The sequence below is a fragment of the Thunnus thynnus genome, chromosome 16 (genome assembly GCF_963924715.1).
Source record: "Thunnus thynnus chromosome 16, fThuThy2.1, whole genome shotgun sequence".
Taxonomy (NCBI): Eukaryota; Metazoa; Chordata; class Actinopteri; order Scombriformes; family Scombridae; genus Thunnus; species Thunnus thynnus.
In genome coordinates this window covers 14,469,897-14,486,080 of record NC_089532.1, presented here as the reverse complement: position 1 = coordinate 14,486,080, position 16,184 = coordinate 14,469,897, and the positions used below count along the sequence as shown (strand labels likewise).

Here is a 16,184-nt window from a genome sequence, read left to right as displayed (position 1 = left end):
CGAAACACAAAGTACAGCTGAGGCTGATGGGAATGTCTTTAGTTTTGCAGGTATTTGGTCACCTGATGACAAATGATTACATTTCATGAATATGTGTACCAAATATTATAACAATCTAATCCAATAGTTATTGAGATATTTCCATCTGGACCAAAGTGGTGGACCGACTGACTAGACTAGACACCCACACCGCTAGCATAGCTATGAAAGGATTAAAAGAAAATTGATAACACTTACCACAGTCTTCGTTATTTTCATCCATAAATACTCTTCTGTTCATATGGTTAAAAAAATATTCTGTCCACTGCAAAATAAATAAGTATTTTGTTGCATTTTCTAAGTTGCGACTTTATTTTGGAATTCAAAAAAGATTGTAGGTGGCCACATCTCCTTGCTCAATTTGTACAACACAAGAAATATATTGGAAATTTTGTTTTGAATGAAAATACAGTATAAAATTGAGGACAATAAGATTCATATCTTAATTAAAATAAATAAAATAAATAAAAATAAATTTATTGGTTTACATGGTAAAAACTGAGCAAGCAAGGAAAGAAATATATCACTTCAGTCACTGTTTAGATTAGGAAATAAAGCCACAACTTGCTAAACAGCTTAAAAATCTTTTTTTTTATTATGCAGCTGATGGAATACTATTTAATCCATTTGGACAAAAGAGTCTTTGATGATTCGGGAAATACATTCGGGTGTTGCTGAACAACATTTTGTGTTTCTGAAGACTGTCGGGAATTTGTCTTTCAGGAAAAACAGATGCTTAGATCTGTGATGTGAAGGTTGCTCAAACTTGAGCTGGGGCTAAAAGTGAGTTGTGAATATATCTGACCATTATGTTGTTATAAATCTAGTAGATAGTTATACAGCCTACCTTAATTAATGAAACTTTCATTAACTCAAATGCGCAGGTATTTGTATTTGCATCCCAAGTGTGTTCATTTTAAAAGTGAAAGTAACCCTTAAAATAAACAACACTAAACATGGCTTTAAGAATAAGTCTTTATGTATTTCTCTATGTGAAACAAATGACTATTATACTACACAAAGAGAAGCGGATACTGTAAGAGACAGAGACCATCTCTGAGAAATAAGTACAGAACATGAAAATACACAAACCGGTATTATAGAACTGTAAATTATTGCTTGTTTTGCTACTTTGTTTTCTGGATTCCTACAATACAAGACACAATATTCATATTTCAACAAAAACAGTACAACAGTGACAAACGGTATTATTGACCTTTTTAGTAGACGTTCCCCAGAAATAAAACATTCAAACAGAGTCCATGTTGAACACAACACAATGACAGTTGGTTTTGATCGAGCATCTTCAGAACTTATTGTTACACATTTTTGTTGTTTTTTTTTTTTTTCTCAATTACAACATTGCCAAGAGAAGCCATAACAAACCGCACACTGGGACTGGCCTCAGCAACAACAACAAAAAAAAAAAACAAACAAAAAAAAAAACACTTGGCATATGTACATAAATATACATTTTCATTTCAACTGTGACCAAAATGCACTCAGTTTTAAACACCATGACCACAGAGAGTAAAAAAGTCTTCACGAGTGTCTTCCTCCTGCTTCCTCTTTATCATAAATCACCTCAGTAGTTCCACCAATCTGCTGTCTGCTTAGATAACTGTGACAGCCCTACTGTAGTGCCAATAAAACTGCCAACTGCAACATCTGCCAACATGGCGCATTTCAAAGACCTGTTTTAACTTTTCTGGGAGATAAGATGAATGTTTCTTGTGGACAAACACGAAAACAAAGACATAGATTTTGTTCTGCTGTGTCATCCTTCCCCATTTTAAACCTGTACTGCATGTCTACACCTTTTACAGTAGCACACTCCCACAGATCCAAAAAGGCCTGAAAATTTCCCAAGGTTCACACTAGCAAAAAGGAAGTGGAGTGTTTCACTCACTGCAATATGCTGGTGAAAAGGCTAACCAGGTGTTCAGCTTCAGATAAAAGAAGAAGAAGAAGAAAAAAAAAAAACACAAGAAAGAAACAGAAGAAATGCAATGTGCTTCCTACTTTGTCTTGAGAAAGACTATTTTATGTGAAGGAAACAAAACACTGACGATAAAGTGCTCACATGCAGACGGACTTGTCTTCTTCTTACTAACATTGTTATATAGCAAAAAAAGTCTTTTTAGATTTCATGCTGCCTAATAACAAATAAGGTTTAGACTCACCGTTGACTAAAGCCCTGTTAGGAACATTTGTTCATGTTGCTTCAAAAGCACTGAAGTATTAAATAAATGGGAAGGTGAAACGTACTGATCTGATAAAGGACCGTGGGGAGAAATAACCATAAATGTAAGGAGCTTATGATTACTTATGTATATTTGTTCGGGGTTTATACTGAACAAGATACTGCAAAAAACTATGTCTGTTAGTACAAAATAAAAAAAAAAACAATATAAAGAACTGCAGTTGTGTTGGGAAAATATGATTTCTTTCTGCTCAGTTTGACAATATACCATCTTTGAGTAAGAAAAACCGTTTTATGTTGATAATATGAGGTGACTGAATGCTTTGGTTGATATCTCATGAGACTACCTAATTTTCCCTTTTCTCAGCAAAATGCTTTCAGGTAAACTACAAAATCTAAAAGGACTATTTCCACAAATCTACCGCTCAGCTATGTACAGCGAGAAGCAGCGCAGTACTCTGGTGCGCAGGAGACGGTCGAGAGCCCCGAAATTGCTTGGAGATATCAAGAGATACTCAGTGCAAAACAAGCAAGTAGTAGGTTTCAGAGGAAAACCTGACACATAGAAAGTGAGTTTGATTAAACAACATAACCAAGACATTAGAGATGTTAATTACAACAATTAGAATCAGAAAAAAAAAAAACCCATCCCAAACCCCTTGAAGAAAATGAGGGGGGATGAACTGTCTCTGATCCATCAAATCCCGACAAAAGCGTCAAATTTGCCATCAAATTGAAGACCGAACCATTCCGCTTTTTTTTCTCTCTCTCCCTAAGACGTCACTTTAAACTCTGCGTGGGGATATGCACTTGCGTCAAAAGCGTCACACCATTTCCCTGTCGTCACAAACAACAATAAAAAAAAAAACAAAAAAAAAAAACAAAAAACACCTCAGCTCCTCATCTACAGAAGTAACTAAGCATGCAAAAAGTGTTGGGGTATCAAATACATATTAAGAATACACATCTAGTAGTTTAGCAAAAAACAACACCTCTCCAAATAAAAAAAGACAGAAAGCGAAAACGAGCAAAAGACAAAAAAAAAAAGAAGAAAGAAAGTCAACCACCACAACTTTGTTAGTCACATATGGCGCTTCGTGCTGTGTGTGATGTTAAATAGGTTCCTTTTTCTTGATATATCTTGTTAGTATTTGTGTTTCTGTACGTATTTTTTGTAATACAGTATATACATGCAGACAAGAGCGGGAACATCACACACTCAATCTTGATGCAAGCTGAAGCGACAAACCAGCAGATATGAAAATGGATGAAAAAAAAACATATTTATATATATATTTATATATATATAACCTGAAAACATAATTCATTGTAAAAAAAAAAGAAAAAAAAAAGAAGAAAATGTCTATTTTGAGGTATCGCATGTCCTCAACCAAAGATTAGTGTACACATGATTGACAGAGGGAGAGGTATGGCTAACAAGCTAACTGACTAGCAAGCTACTGAGCAGGACTAGCAATGAGAGCTGAGTGTGTGTGTGATAAGTGACAGGTGCCTGCGTTGGGACAGGTATTTTGACCCCTCTTGCTGGAAAAACAAGTGGGGTTGGTGGGGTGGAGGCAAGCGTTGCCCGCCGCTCCCTACGCTGTCCGCAGAATGTGATGAGTGTGTGTGTGATTCTCATCCATCCCCTTCAGGCCGCCTCATTCCATCGCCACGCTCCCCACAAACACCGTCTCGAGCAATGTTTGTTGGTTTGTTTTTGCTTGTAGTTGAACTGAAATGAGGGGCATCGACGCTCTCTGTGAGTGCAGAGACAAGAGAGAGAGGGCAGGTGTGTTGCGGGTTAAAGGGCGGTCAGGGGCCGCGCCGGTGTCGGGGGGTAGGGGTGTGGGGGTGGGAGGCCTCTCTAGTTGAAGACTTTGGGGGGTCCGTCGGGACGTCTGGTCTGGACGATCTGCTGCTTTGGCCGCGCCGCCTCGTCCTCTTCTGTCTCGCTCTCACACACGTGGACGACCACGCTGGGGGTGGACTCTGTGCCTGCGTGGAGCTCGTACTTTTCACCTGGGGGGAGAGGGGAGGGAAAAAAAGGAGTCACAGTATTAAAAGACATTTTCCACACTTAATATCTCTATTTGAAAGAAATTATTTAACATATTTAATGTATCCAAGTAATGTATTTCAAGCTTAACACTGGGGACAATCTATATTTTTCATTATTGCCAACAAAACCTTCATAAAACAATGAAAAACGACAATAGGCCTGTTTGACAGCAGACATTTTGACAAGTCATAACAGGAAAAGTACAGGTGTTACGAAAGACAAAGGAAGACTTGTCAAAACATCTGCTGTGAAAATGACTGTGAGTCAAATCAAACTAAGTATCCCTAATGTAGAAAATCTTGATATAGATAGATAGATAAATGAAAAAAAAAATTCCACTGGCACTAGTTTATTTTCAGTTGATCCCATATACACTGTTTTGATTCTTAATTAAATGATATTAAATACTCACTAGCAGCTGAGAAACTGCCCCCAGCAAATGCAAAATTGACTGCTGTTTGAGTGACGTCTACTAAACTCTACAGTGCCCAGCTGTTTCAAGGATCTTACTTTGCCTATGAAAACATTTTTTAACTATGTGTATACGACCCGTTTTAAAAATCTTTATCTCCTCAACAGGTGCAAATGGGCTCAGGGCTAAATGCATCAGACGGGGTAGGGAAGTTGGAAAAGTATTACAGTACAACACACTGTTAGTTTTGAATTTTACATGAGATTTTTTGACGATAACAAATGTATTTTTACTCCATATTTGACATACTGTGCAGATAAAGATTTTACATACAAAACCTATGATATGCTCATAAAATATGATTTATTATACATCCAACATATAAAATAGTTAAAATTAGCTCCACCTCAACCAGTTCCAACATTTAAATGCTGCTTACAAGATAAGGCTTTAGTAATAATAATCATTCTGAATAATATACATAATAATAATGTAATTTAAATAAATAATGTGATCATTTTCTGGTAATACTTCTGTAGTTTAAGTACAAAATTTCAAGGCAGGACATTTCTTGTAGTGGAGTATTTTTACACTGTGGTATTGCTAGTTTTACAGAAGTAAAGGATCTAAACGTCAAATAATATGACTACACAGTTTATTATTTACTATTGCAATGTATTATACGTTAAGGGTATTTTTACAGCACAAAACAATCTACTGTTGACTTGTTTGAGATCAGTTCAGCACTGAGGTGGAAGGAAGGACAAAGCGAAAACAAAAGACTTTCCTTGGAATAGTCCTGCCATTTGTCCAGATGCCAAACTCAGCTGACTCAGATTGAAAACATACGTAAACTCGCTAGATTGTATCACAGTTTCCATGGAGATGAGATCAGACAGCTGGCAGACAGGACGAAATTGGTCTGGTAGCTTTTCACTGTGGTGCCAAACAGAAAGATGGACAGAGAATAAGAGTCCTGCTGTTACCGCAGGGAGTTGACAGAGGGAGTCAGCGCGCCGTGCTGCAGCCGAGCGCTAATCTGATTTTAGATGCCAGGATGTGAGGCAAAGGACAGAGCCGTTTCCTGATGCCTCGTGTTGCTATGGTAACAGTAGAATGTGTCAAAAGTGGTCCTTAGGGCTGGACAACGTGTGTGTGTATGTGTGTGTGTGTGTGTGTGTGTGTATGTGGAAAGTGTAATCATGTTTTTGTTGATTCTAAAAAAAGATAAAAACAGTACAAATAAATACAGAAGTTATGTTTTCCACTTCATCAGCATGAGCATACCCACATTCACATGCACATACAGTACACAAACATGGAAAGACGTTGTGGACACGGCGCACCTTTTCATGTGTGTGTTAGATGACATTTTATAAAAAGGTTGCTGCAATCTGAAATCTTGTCGACAAGGCAGACAGTGGCGACATTATTTCTGAGCTGAAAAGCTGCCAGGGGAGGAAGGAGGCTGCTGAGAAAGATTTTAAAACCCCTCCGAATCTAACTGTGCTGTGCTGAGCTGCCTACACGTTTCATGTACTTGCTGAAATTGTGATAGGATGGGAACTGCAAAAAGGACTATTTTTGGTATAGTGAAACTGAAATGGAGCTATGGTTAAAAGTTCAGTCAGGAAGACTCTCTTTGCATGTGTAAGCCTGTAGTTTTATTTCTCATACCCTCATGCATCGTTGCATCTCTCACGCACTCATAATTTCCTTTGCTGTCGACTGAGCTATCACCTGTTCACATCAGCTGGTCACATCTATCCAATAGCACGGCGACACACATCCGTTGTCGGCTTATCATGGTGTGGCTGTCTTTTTAAATAGGTTTGTCTCCCTCTCTCTGCTGTAGTGCTTTCATGCAGCCGTTATACGCAGCCCACCACATTCCCCGTCACCTCCAGTCTTTCGCAGATTCATCAGTTCATCAACCTCATCAGCCTTTATCAGTCTCAGCGGAAGTCATCAGCGATCACTACCACCAGTGTCTGGACTCCATGGGGGGATTTATCTTGCTGCTGCTCAGGACTGATGTCCCTCGATTACATAAATCTCCCCGTAGAGTCTAATCGCCAAAGACTTTTGACAAGACTGATTATCAATATCATCTGTACAATAGACAATTATCTTTACTTCATTCACTTATCTCCTCTGATTGAACTATATTAATGATTATATCAGTTTATGGTGTTGTGTTTATTTGAATTTACTATTTCATTGCCTTCTTCATAGGAATTGAGAGTCTGTCCCAAAACCCACACGTGCAGTATTTGCAAGTAGTCAAGTGCCTTCTTGTGTGATGTCACGTAACTGATGTTTAGTAACTGCCAACAGTTGCTAAATACTTGTTAAGACAGCGAACGTATGGAGGTTTATCAGCGTTCACTGGGACAGGATGGATTAATGCAAATGCCATGTAAGTAGCCTAAGTACAGCTTAGCCAAGCTGCTGGTTTTACTTAATTTCCACGTGACGAACAAATAAGTAGGATCAACCATACATTATTACAGTTACAATAAGATGAGATCAGGAGGTGAATTAATAATACAGTTATGAATACATATAAAAGTTATCACTAGGATCCTTTGTTACTGTTGATTACTCTGCGAAATTCTAAGTAAGTTCCTAACAGTTCCTTGATTTCAGACAGAGGTAGACAAAAGCAGACTTCTCATTTCTAGCCCACAACTGGCAATTTTGTCAGCTAAAATGACAATTGTCACTGGCAGATTTCATCAGCTATACAGCTTTATAGAATAGCTAGCTCTAATTATGCTAACATTAGCTCCATGAGTTGGTTGAAAATGCATCTCCAGCTGACTTTTTCATGTTTCAGACATATTTTAAAATGACAATCTTGTAAAAGGGGTATTAAATATTCCCTTTGATGGCTACGTACATGACGTTGTGCTAGGCTTGAAGACTGAGGTTAAAATCAGTGTCCCTGACATGTAACACAAGCACACAGTTTAATCCATTCCTTACACCTTTTCTTTTGTGGTTTTTGGTTTTGGAAAGGCCAAAACAAAAAGACTCCAAACTCTCTAAATTTGGAGGATTGCTCTGACCATATTGACATAAGCTTCAACATTTTCAGAAATCGAAAGATTGACAGGCTTGCCGTGCCTAGTTACAGTTGCTTAGATACGATTGTACAATTGCCTTTCAGGGAGGGGTTTAGCAAACAGTCAATTTACATTTTGCAAATTCATAAAAAAAACACAAAAAACCCGAGACACATATTGGCACGATGCGTATTTCCTTAGAGATGTCGGGATGCAGCAAGTAGAGGTTATATATGGAGCTAAAATTATAGCAATATTATTTTCAAATGTGTGTGGATAGTGAAGCACCCTTGATATTGACAGATAGTGGCCAGCAATGTGTATTTGATTTATGGATTTTAGGATGATTTTTCTTCTTCTTCTTCTTTTTTTTTTGCTGCCTGACCATGCCCACGGGCACAGTGTCACTGCAGCAGGAAATTCAAATGTAGGCAACCATTTCACACAGAAAGATTTTAAAATGTCAGTCAATTCATAATGACATTATAAAAAGGTACATCATAGCAGTCTTATATAACAATGCATCTGTGATCAAGCAAATTAGATCTGTTCCTGCCTCACAGACAAAAGCCTGCAGGAAAAGTCAAGAATAAAACAGTGGTGATTCAACAATGTCCACCCCAATTCCTTTGTCCTAATTGCTTCCTAGACACATAACCTTTTCAATAACATCCCACTGAGGAGCGTGAAATGACTTCCTGTTTGTATGAGGACGAACGGCTCAAATAGAGACTTTATAATTAGATTTTTTTATATCTTCATTATACACTGTTTCCACAGTGTGCTCATTGTGTGCATGTATGAGTGTAATGTACAAGCTTGTTGAACCTGTAATTGAGTACTGACCAGGTCCAAGCTTGGCTACTGCACACAGCAAGTCGTAGTTGATGACAGGTGTAGCATCTTCGCTCTGGCTCCAGCCCACAGGTGGTGAGGCAGGCGGTGAAATCAGAAACTGTTTGACGGGCTGAGGAGGGGCCAGGTATGACTTGTCGATGTTCTCGTCGCCGTTCTGGACCTGTCGGAGGGAAGATGACAAAATGATAACCTCCTGTCTCCATCACTCAGGACCAAGCACCGGACCTGGGGCAACATAGCTGCCCCCCTCCCTTGCACTGATCTGTCTATGTTTAAATCACCAATCAAAACTCACCTTTTCAGATCTGCTTTTAATTTGTGATTAATGATGTGTGTTAAATGTTTTTAGTGTGTTTTCTATACTATATGTTTTTAGTGTATGATATATGCTTTTAGTATGTTGTTTTTCTATGATAATTTTAACTGTAAAAGTGTCTTTGAAAAAGTGAAAAGTGCTCTATAAATAAAATGTATTATTATTATTGTAGCACTTTAAAGAAGAGATGAAAGAGATAGAAAGAGGGTGAGACTGTTTGATTCCTCTCAGAGAATTATTCATGCTGATATACTTGCCAAAGTTTCTCTTTCACTTTATTACATGTGATTCGGATTCTTAAGCACATTAAGTTTTGCAGTCACAGCTTCAGTCTTTTAGTCTCAAATTGCATGCTCTGTCCCATGAGGGGATTTTGGCATTTTGATAGCTGCCAATTGCCACAATTACAATACCTACATGTGGCATCTGTCTGAGCTGTAAAATCCTTAATCCTCTTATATCAAAGTACTAAGAGGTACAGCAGGGGTCATGACTGGTGTTATATTTGTGATAAAAGCATCAATTAGAATTTGACTCATGATCTCCCAAGGAGCTGAATTTTATGATTTGCAGGCCAAATGACATTTAGGCTAATATAAAAATGGCTATATTTTTCTTTAATCTCGGTTATATATACCATTTGTTATGACATCATTTTGATGACTACGTTTCAGTGGGTAGTTAGGACCTCCTACACATTTTTAATACGTAACCAACTGGAAGTCAAACTTCAATCAAATTCAGCCCACTTTTAATTGAAATTACTGGACTCCTTTTCATCCCCAAATGACAAAATCCACACTCACTCTCTTATTCTTGTGGAAGTGAAATAATATACAGTACCAGTCAAAGTTAGGACACACTTTTTCATTCAAGAGAATGGGAAAGTGTGTCCAAACTTTTGACTGGTACTGTACATATTTTCATAATAAATGCATCACGGTGCTGAAGATATAAACTCTTCTTATTTATCAGCGTTTGCACTGGAAAGACTTTACTTTTTCTGTTCCTTTCTTCCCCGCAGGCAACGTACACACGTACATAACACACAGCTACTGTTTTCATGAGTTCAATCACATGACTGATGGGTTTTGACAGGAGGGTTGGTGGGTTGAGGAGGCGGTCAGGTGTGGCGTAGAAAGCATCACTATAAAAGAGTTTTCTGTTACTGTTCTGCAAGTGTATTTGTGTGTGTGAGTGTACGTTAGACTGTATAGCGCACTATGGCATAACTTTCCATGTAAATAAACAATAATCCTCCTTACATAGTCCAGTTCCCAGAACCTTAACTGACACTTACTTGGGCAAAGTAGAGCTTGAGCTTCTTTCCGTTGAACTCGGACTCATGCAGCTCGATGCGAGCGCGGGCAGCAGCTTCTGGGGTGCTGAAGTTGATCCGGATTCTCCGGAAGCTTTTGAACATCTGGAAAGTCGTCTGTTCATCGTAGATCCTAAACAATGCCTCGAACCTCTCCTGTAGAGGAAAAAAACAAAAACATATACAGTATATACATATATAAATACAATGTGTGCAAATGTGATGAGGTGCATTTCAAGTTGTTGTTCAGCACTTTCTTGACGTGTGCGTTGACATTCTAGATATATATCTACAAAGCACAAAGGTGACATCTTCAAATGTCTCGCCCCCAAGATGTTTATTCACAATGATATACAATAGAAAAAAAGCAGCAAATCCCCACATTTAAGAAGCTGCAACCAGCAAAATTGGCTTTTTTTCCTTGATAAATTATCTAAACTATTCATTGTTGTTGATTAATTGTCTGTTTATCATCTAATCATTTAACCAACTAATTGTTTCAGCAGTGGCTACACAGAGGACTTCCAATGAAATGTCTCCTGGAGCAGCTCAGTCAACGCCATCTTCTATTTGTTTATTTATCATGTACAGTAATTGTGAAATTGTATTAATTGTTCTCAAAGAATAATTTGTGTAAACGTCCGACACAAACTATGCCATCTAAGCATTATTTTCCACTATTTATTGAAGAGAAGAGACATTTCCAGGGTTTGAGTTATTCAGCAACACCTCTGTCTGAGGAGCAGACGTGACTCTAACTGCGCTGCCCCCATTTCATTTGCTATTGAGTTAATTGGGAAATTAGATTTCCACCTTCCTGTCATTATCCTGCAATCTTCTCTGATGCTGCCTGTCTCTCACTCCTCTGTTCTCGCTCCATGTCCCTGTTATTATTTTTTATATATATAATTCTCTCCTTTCTCTGATTACTTCCCCCTCCTCCTCGTTCACCGCACTTTGTCTTTACTCATATAATATGTTCCTGCACCCCCTATGTTTTTTACTCAGTCCTCTCCATGGGCACCAAATTGGCCTCCTCAGCTGTGAACTCAATCAAGCAGCTCAGTAGGAGGGCTAAAGGAAAAAGGAAAAAGGCCGCTGGGAGAGTTGGTTTCTGAGTAATCAGTAGCACTATTCTTTGTCACCTAGCCGACCATCATCCGTGACGATGAAACAAGAGTCTTCTTTCCAAGAATCAAGATGGATGGCGGACTGAATGTGCCATTCTGATGAGAGGAGATTGTCATGAATGGGACGACTTGATTCAGACTGCTTTGAGTTTTGCAGGCCCTTCCCAAGGGTGCAGGGCTCATTGACAAAGTGACGCACAATGATTGAACTGTCAACATGCCCTTTTAAGAACTTCACTGAACCAAAAGAAAACGTTTGAGGCCAAATGTGCGACGTCCAATTACGAGAGTCCATATGTGTGCAGGCGGCGGCATCGATATCAGTATGACTATGGCATCAGCCTGTGGTCGTATGACTGCATGGCAGTTGTCTAAATATATTCTTTTCACTTCCAGGCAGTGGGAGACAGAAGACTGAAATACTCCCACAGCGCTTCCCTTGTCGAGCTGACACAGCACCTCTCACCAGGATGGAAGGGGTGCCTGTTACCTGAAGGAACACAGGCTGCATGTTGGCTGTGAGATCTGCCTCTGCACATTAGTGACAGCTTACTGATGGGAGACACCAGCTATCTGTAAACTCAGCACACAGAGATGAATACCGTAGTTCTGCCTACAGTATGTGTCCTGCGTCCTGGTGAATCCCCGCAAACTGTAGCACATATACTTCATAGTCTTATCTTTTTGACATGTTGTGATTCAAAATATCTTTATCATTTGACATCTGTGACAGAATTGAATACCGTGCATCACAAAGCAATACACTGCAAAGCTTTGGGTGTGCTTATCACATGGACTAAGGTAAATATCTTATTGTAATGTGAAGGTGAATATGGAAGGAAGCTGCTGGCTGAAATAAACAATTATTGTCATTATCTCTCAATAATCTGACAGTTATTCTCCATTAAGCATTAATAGTTTGATCCACAAAATACAAACAGTCACCTCCCAACCCCCCCCCACCCAAAAAATATCCAATTTACTATAATGACAATAAAAAGCAGAAAATCATCACATTCGAGTAGCAGGAATAATCAACTATTTGTGGTGTTTTTGCTTAGAATATGACTTTAAAGATGAATAGATTATCAAAATAGTTTGATTTTTCTTGACAAATTCCTAGATTAAATGACTAATCATTTCACTCTGCTTCCCTTTATGTAATTTCAGGACATGAAAAGATAAGTACTACTGCGCAACGAGCACTAAATGTATAAAAAGTCAATATGTTAGAATCTAGGTGTATATTATTATACTGAGCATCATCTGCACTTTTTAAAACCTAAAAATTACAAATTATTTCACAATTGACAAAGAAATAAAATCCACACAGATAACACTCGACATTTTATAATAATGAATCTAACTATCACTATTCTGCAGGACTTGATGAATCCCCCAGTTGTTATTATGAGACAGTGAATATGCTCTAAAATACAGCTTGTTCTCTGCATCTCTGCGGAGAAATCACACCATCACTCCGTCTGACACATGCAGAGCTGTTAATGATTCAGCAAGCTGTGAACCACAGTTATGCTGCAGTGTGGTGTACACTGTGCTAGGATAATTTGCATTTTTTAAAATAAGCAGATTAACAGTTTTACTCATAATCCTCCCATTCCCTTCTTGTTTTACTTCCCCTTCTTCTCCCCCGTGTGCGTGCATCTGGTCTTCTCTCGCTAAACGCCTCGGGGGTTGCTGGCTAAACTTGAGAGCTGACTTCACATCCAGGCTCAGTGATACCATTTTTAGTCAGGTTTCTAGTTCGCCATACAAGGTGCATTCTAAAAGGAGAGGCAAGGAAAAAGAGGTCGACTCAGGAATGTGTGAATATCTTTCTGCGTTTGGGGAGAATTACCAACTAACTTAGCAATTAGAACGCAACAGTCCCAAAAAAGCCAGAGGAGAGGGAAGAGGGTGAGTCACCACGATGAGGGCAGCCAAGTGTTAAGTGTGCTCATTTAAAATTGATTCTCTCAAGCCACAGACTACAGAACCAACTGCATAATAGTAGATAACCAAATACCTTCCTTCCTTTAATTGTGTATAAACAGCAGAAGAAGCAATGTATCAAAATAGTGAATCAAGGGTTCACTCCTCCTTATAGGGAATAAAAATCTGAATATCTCAGCCTCATAGGTTTTAACATAGATTTTGATCATTCTTTTTAACATCTGTCTCTTGTAAGTTCCAAAATTAATGGAAATAAAATAGAAAATCACGGAGGAGCCCTTTAATTACAGTCTTTTTTTTTATGGGTTTGTTTTTATCAGGTTTCCTAGTGTTTCATGCCCATGAAACCAGGACACATCCTGCAGCAAAATTGTTTATAAATGGCTTTCACATGGGCAAAGCTAGTTTTTATGTGACCCAACAAGGCATATTTTCTTATTTTTGTTCTTTCTAAAACAGTGTTGTTGTTTAAATGTGGATTTTTTGGCAACTGGGAGGCATCACAACAAGCTGTAAGCACGGCATCAACATCTTATCACCTTATAAAGTCGATATGGTGAACATGTTAGCAAACAGTTTGTACGCATCCAACAGATCCCACCCGATGAATGCTAGTCCAATACTCACTCTGCTTTTAGCCCTGAGAGAAATTTCTGGCTGGGAAGCTGCTTAATACTCACTACATTCACTGGCTAGTTGGTAACTGGTGTCTGCCGTTTGGTGCCGGCAGGTAGCCTATAGTAGAGCTGTATACATCAGAATTTTTTCACGGGAAACAGCTGCCTTTTAAGAAATTTTGGAGAGCTAAGAAATGCAGCTTCTGTGTGGAAGCATAGCATGAAACTGCCAAAACTGTCTGTGCATATTTCTTAATAATTTCTGAAATAAAATGATGTGTTCTAGCAGACATCAGAGGGTTATGTAACACCATTACTGTCAAACTACTACATTTAATTTGACCGCATTTTACAGTAATCAGCTATTGTTTGTTTGCAAACTCTCTTGATTTGGGTTTGATTGTAATTAGCTTGAGAACAACAACAAGGCACTTGTTTGCCCTGTCTGCACAGCCCACTTAAGCCCTTATTCAAACCGTGAATTTTCCATGAGCCTTAGCCAGCCACTATGACTCACATGTCATGAAACTCCATGTGTGATAACTGATAAGGTAGTCTTTCACATAAACACACACACACAAACATACACACACACATACACACAGCGGGTACTTCCTTAACCTAAATTGATGTTTTGGCATGAAGAGAAATGTGGGAAAGCTCCAAGATCATGTTCCATAATAGCATGCGCTGTTTGTTTTTAACCCTGCACGCGGACTATGATACACCCACGGCGGATTGGTGTATAATAAGTGAGCGTGCTGATCACTAATTTATGTGGTCTCTATGAGCGGACATCCTGAGGGAATGAGAGGAGGAAGAGGAGGGGGAACGAGGAAGAGGAGAGGGGTGTTGAGTTACGCACGGCTGAAAAGTGGCCTACTCATCTGCCATCGCAATGTTCCCTGCAGTGACCCATTCCCTTTGTTCTCTATATGCGCCTGTGTGTGTGTGTGTGTGTGTCAGAGAAAGAGAGACTTAGCAAGTGAGTAAGCATGTGTGTGATGTAGACAATGTGTTCAGGATTCTTCACTGTGTTTCCACAATTAGTTAGCTGTTATTTCTGTAGGTACCCAACACGCATACAGTACACACACACACGCACGCAAAGAGGGCGTGTTGGCATGGTAAAATAATGTGACAAGTGGTACCATTAGTATCTAAGCACAACTAAAAGACGACTGTTCGTCTGCCGGCACAGATGGGCTGGTTTTAACCGCACAAAACACACGTGTACGCAGCTTGATGCAGCACCTGCTACTGTATTTGCAGTGAGTGAGAGCTGTAAGACAACAGGTGAGCGCAGGGTGAGAACAGCGTGTTCTTGTTTTTCATTCTCAATGAGGCAGATGACAACATCTCTTGAAGAAGCGAAGAGTTATCTTACTGGCTAGGTTACAGAAAACATATTTCCACGAAGAACAAATAAGGAAATAACAAAAATTTGGAAAGCTAATGTGTTTCTCCTAACATCGCTGTCATGTTTCCTGTCTGTGTTTTACTCACAGGTTTTGTTAATCTAGATGATGTGTGTTTGTGTGAAGGAGGAGGTGTTAAGTCACAGTTCTCAAATAGCCAATGACATGCCTTGATTGAAACAGCAAGTGCTGTCATTGTTGACCACATGTTTCTCCATGTCACCTTTACGTAACAGACAGGGTGTACTTCAACAGGTTGAATTCCCTTCCTTTCCTGTCCCAGAATGTCTCTTTACCTTCAGCTCTGCTGTAACACAACTGACCGAGCGATCCGGGAAGATGGTAAAAGCATGAAGGAAAAGTTTAAAAAGTAATATAGAAGGAAATAAGGTCATGTTGTATGGAAATATGCTACAATTTAGGTTAACATTTTCAGACTTTACAGATTTTCTTCTGTTTCTTTTTAAGGAGCATATGTGAAAAAACCAAAACTGATCCCCAGTTTACAGTAAACAAAGTCCTCTTGATAGTTTGTTTTTCAGTTTTGCGCTTCAAATTGTATTTTCAATGTCAAATTTTCGCCCAGTTTTTTTATTATGTAGTATGAATCCTTTCTATAATGTTTATATACATATATATATAGAAGGAAGTGAAATAAATCAGATTTTGAGTGCTAACATTCCTTCAGGTTACTGTCGTAGCAAAGCCCGTATGTCCAGGGGGGAAACAGGAAGGACAGGTGGACAAAGAAAACAAGATACATACAAGAGGCCCAACAAAGACACTGAAA

The 16,184-nt window shown here is 38.9% G+C and overlaps 1 protein-coding gene across 2 annotated transcripts in view; it reads right to left on the bottom strand.

The window, feature by feature from the left end:
• Nucleotides 1-607: 607 nt before the first annotated feature.
• The window catches only part of rcan3 (regulator of calcineurin 3), a 42,810-nt gene continuing 27,233 nt past the window's right edge, over nucleotides 608-16,184 (bottom strand). For both annotated transcript variants that reach the window (XM_067614274.1, XM_067614275.1), the window contains 3 exons: nucleotides 10,259-10,432; nucleotides 8,631-8,802; nucleotides 608-4,264 (listed from right to left, as the gene is read on the bottom strand). In XM_067614274.1, coding sequence (XP_067470375.1) covers nucleotides 4,110-4,264; nucleotides 8,631-8,802; nucleotides 10,259-10,432 — 501 coding nt within the window. In that variant the 3' untranslated portion in view covers nucleotides 608-4,109. The remainder of the gene's footprint in view (nucleotides 4,265-8,630; nucleotides 8,803-10,258; nucleotides 10,433-16,184) is intronic.